At 52.8% G+C, this 3,910-nt stretch overlaps 2 protein-coding genes across 2 annotated transcripts; both read right to left on the reverse strand.

Annotated features, from left to right (window-relative positions):
• Nucleotides 1-1,277: 1,277 nt before the first annotated feature.
• On the reverse strand, nucleotides 1,278-2,138 carry DQ04_05881050 (putative receptor-type adenylate cyclase; the record flags this gene model as incomplete). Its single annotated transcript, XM_009314426.1, has 1 exon — nucleotides 1,278-2,138. One exon carries the CDS (start codon nucleotides 2,136-2,138, stop codon nucleotides 1,278-1,280), a length of 861 nt encoding a protein of 286 aa, XP_009312701.1.
• Nucleotides 2,139-3,324: 1,186 nt separating this feature from the next.
• DQ04_05881060 (hypothetical protein) lies at nucleotides 3,325-3,762 on the reverse strand (the record flags this gene model as incomplete). The annotated part of the gene is made up of 1 exon (XM_009314427.1): nucleotides 3,325-3,762. One exon carries the CDS (start codon nucleotides 3,760-3,762, stop codon nucleotides 3,325-3,327), a length of 438 nt encoding a protein of 145 aa, XP_009312702.1.
• Between the last annotated feature and the right edge of the window lie 148 nt (nucleotides 3,763-3,910).

Below are 3,910 nucleotides of genomic sequence, written 5' to 3' on the forward strand. Positions count from 1 at the left end.
CGGCTCCACAGCGGCGCACTCACGCCAGGTCCCAAGACGCTATTAGTGAGAAGGACAGAAGAGAACAGGCCATGTCGAGAGTATACGTAACAACAACGGGCGCCACCAGGGGGCGGCACGCACGGAAAGGACAGCAGTGTCAAGAGCGGTGGCGCGGGAAAAATAAAAATCACTTTCACAAAGAGATTTACCGTTTGTTCACATTCTGGGCATTACGACGCCTGGAGCCGCATCGCCATGAAGACAATCTTCTCTGGCTCAGCCATGAGATGGCGGTGCAGGACAAAGCAGGGGAAGAATGTATTGGCACAAGACACATTCACAATTGGTTCCATTCTCACGTCCCACCCAGGAAGACAGTGGAAGGCAGCCAATTACAAGAATCAAAACAAATTGGTGTACAAAAACAATGTAGTCAGAGTGGGTCTGCAATGCACATCGCCCGGAGACATGAACAACAACCACAGCAAGCCTAGAGAGGCCGCATGTCTCCTCACCCGCTCAGAGTCCTATATTTATATATACGCATTGTGGACTCACCACATGTTTACGTGCAAGTGCGGGGTTCAAGTGTCACCGCGTGCACCTCAATAAATACACAGCAGTCATTTACAAGACAGCCACCAGACGACAGGGCAAAGCCATCGTGTGGTGGCCAAAGGCAAGGTGTACAAAAAAAGAAACAAGGGGNGTGCAAGTGCGGGGTTCAAGTGTCACCGCGTGCACCTCAATAAATACACAGCAGTCATTTACAAGACAGCCACCAGACGACAGGGCAAAGCAATCGTGTGGTGGCCAAAGGCAAGGTGTACAAAAAAAGAAACAAGGGGCTTGACCCCTACCACATACTAAACCACATACTCCACAAATACACAAGAAATAGGCACAGGTGCGCTCTCTCCGTCACCCAAGTGAGGCCCCTTTGACAACTGCACAGGGCCGCATAATATACAGCCCATTAGCATGGCAGAGGTGCTACACGTAATATTTAGACAGCTGTGCTCTTCTCAGGAGCCAGACGTCAGGGAGAGGCCAAGTGTGAGCAACCTCACCCCGCGCCTGACACTACCCGGAGACACGTAATATACCACAGGAATCAAGCAACACNCCAGACGTCAGGGAGAGGCCAAGTGTGAGCAACCTCACCCCGCGCCTGACACTACCCGGAGACACGTAATATACCACAGGAATCAAGCAACACATTTCATACACCACACAGCGCAAAACACGTCGATAAAAGGATTGGCTGCAGCCCACGCTCATCCAGCAAAAAACACTCACTTCAGCGTGGTGGGTGTAGCCGTCAACGGATCGTCTCGTTGAATACTGCCAGTAGCGCTCACCGAACCCGTCGTGCAGTCTTGCACATCTGCAGGTCCCGACTGCAGCTCAACGGAATGTCTTCTGAAAGACGTCCCCACTGTAGCTCCAGAACGAAGAAAACTCTCGCCATAACTCGACGCAAAGAAACAATGAAGCAGGGAACGGCCCCCGGAGTTGCTCACCGTCGACGTCAACGACATTTGCCTCTCCAAAAGACCCTGGCGCTGCATTACCTTCTCAAGCCTCTGCGCAAGGAAACTCACCAATCTACTGCAGTACAGGTCATCAGGCATACTGGGTGCTTTCGGCGGGACTTGAATACTCCACCGCTCACAGCACAGAAGAACCTCATTCAACTGTTGCTGTGGGGTGAAGGCACCAAACACAGTCATTAACACCGACATGATCCACTTCGCATGATCATTGAACTTACTGTTAATTGAATCATGATCACTGCTCGACGCACCATCATCCACCTCATCACAAGCGTCCACATCCTGCCGGTCGAGCCGCAGTGCGGCGAAGGTGCGCCCGGGCACAGCGTTCAGCTGGTACATCGCCACAGGCACAGGCACACCGCACAGAGCCACACCGCCAAGCGCAGTCACGTCCAGCTGCTCACGCTCAGCCGTGCTCAGCGCCAGGTACGCCGCACCCGTCAGCAGCACCTGCCCGCCGTTACCAACGCTCTCAGTGCGCGCAGCAGTGTTCGACGTCCAGCCGTAGTAGTCGTAGCCCTTCGTCACCTCGTCCTGCCGGATGTTACCAAAGTGAATCCAACCAACCGAAGCGAGAAGAGCATTGTTGGTGCCCATAGCGAGCTGCTCTAGAGAATAAACAGCCACTGCGATAAAAAAAAACCAACACCAGTATGTACCGTCACGCACACATAGTGCAGCATCCCTCTGGGATGAAGCGTAATCCCCGCTTCGCACTTGGTACGTAGGACTTCACTTCCGTACATCCCTGCGCTGCACGGTAATCACCACTTCGAGATGCTTTCCGCAACGCGTTCAAATTGCACGTTGCCAAGTGTACAACGCAGCGGTCCCTGTGAATCACGCATTGTTTATTACTACTCTCTACCGTCTTGAGAAAATGAGGAGACCAGAAGGGTGGGTGGCTGCACGAGTCAAAATATAGCAAGCCTCGAATGGCCACCACGAGAAATTCTGACGTTACCCCGAATGCGTCAGCCTAACCTGCAGCGCGTGGCACCTGGCTCCTGGCAGCAGGGGACGGAGAGTCACACACAACGGGCACCGTACAGTGCCGTACTGCGGCTGGCCTCCACATGCCGCCTACACACACACACACACACACACACAATTCGTACATGCGCTTTGTGTGTCATATTGCCAGCTCCACAGAGAGAGGATAAGTTACATGCAGTTGGTGATATTAATTTACATACCTCACTAGGAAACAGACCCTTGCAAACGTGAAGTGTATAGACAGCGAAATACTTTGGTGCGTCAAGGCTGATGGAAAGAAGGGAACAGACGGTGTCACTAAGTCTCTCTGTTCATGAAGAAGTGAGTTCAAGAAGGCTGCGGCGCAGGCCACATGCGGTGACGGCTTTTTTTTTAGACATGAATCAGGCAGTTTGATAATCCAAATAAACAAAAGAAAAACGAGCGAGGAACACAAATCCACCGCAAACAATGTGTGCTTCATCCCCACAAACACCACATTCAGATATCATTCTCAACACGGAGAAGCACCGTTTTGTTGTTTCCCTCTACGAACGGCGCACTCCCACGGTCGCCGGTGGTGCGAAAGACATGGAGGCAACGGATGCAGGGGGGCGGCCCCAAGAGCCGAGGAGCATGCCGCGCCAAACGCACACAGGCACATATTATTTATATCTGAAGAAAGGAGCAGAGAAAAAGAGAGATGCATACGAAAATATAGGAAAAGACTAGTACAATGCGCAGCTCAACAAAAAAAAAGGGCCACGCTCGCAACAGGGCAGATTCGAGCACAACAGCCGCCCAAACTCTACCACACTTGTGAGCCAGTAGACTGAAGCGACTTACTCCCCCTGCTCGTTTCGGTCCCACTTTTTTCCCTCATGCTCGTGGCATCCATGGGGTTCTCTAAAAAAACCACTGAGCGGCGCACAGGCGCAACAGTGGGAAGCCCGACCTCCGCCTCAGCCTTGCCAACGCCCCCACTAGTGTTGCTCATACGATTGGTGCCCCAGGTACTAGCAAAATCACACGGTTTCCCTCCCAACACCTGGCCCTTGCGCTCCATCACGCGGTTAATTTTCAGCGACAGTCTCTGTATCATATCAGAGAAGTAGTCTTCCAGTGCCACACTGTCAATCCTCTGCGGCACACGAACATTCCAGCGCTGTAGAAAAGGTTGTATGGCGTGCAGCCGTTGCTGAACGGGAAACGTGCTAAACACAACTTTCAGTACATTAGCCAACATCCCAGACCCGCTTGCCGTCGTATCACACTTCGAGGTCTCAGGGGAGCCTTCATCAGTCGAACCGTATTCAGACGGGTCGTCCACATCCTGCCGGTCAAGCCGCAGTGCGGCGAAGGTGCGCCCGGGCACAGCGTTCAGCTGGTACATC

Source organism: Trypanosoma grayi (assembly GCF_000691245.1).
Source record: "Trypanosoma grayi strain ANR4 Tgr_588_V1, whole genome shotgun sequence".
In the NCBI taxonomy this organism is placed as follows: Eukaryota; Euglenozoa; class Kinetoplastea; order Trypanosomatida; family Trypanosomatidae; genus Trypanosoma; species Trypanosoma grayi.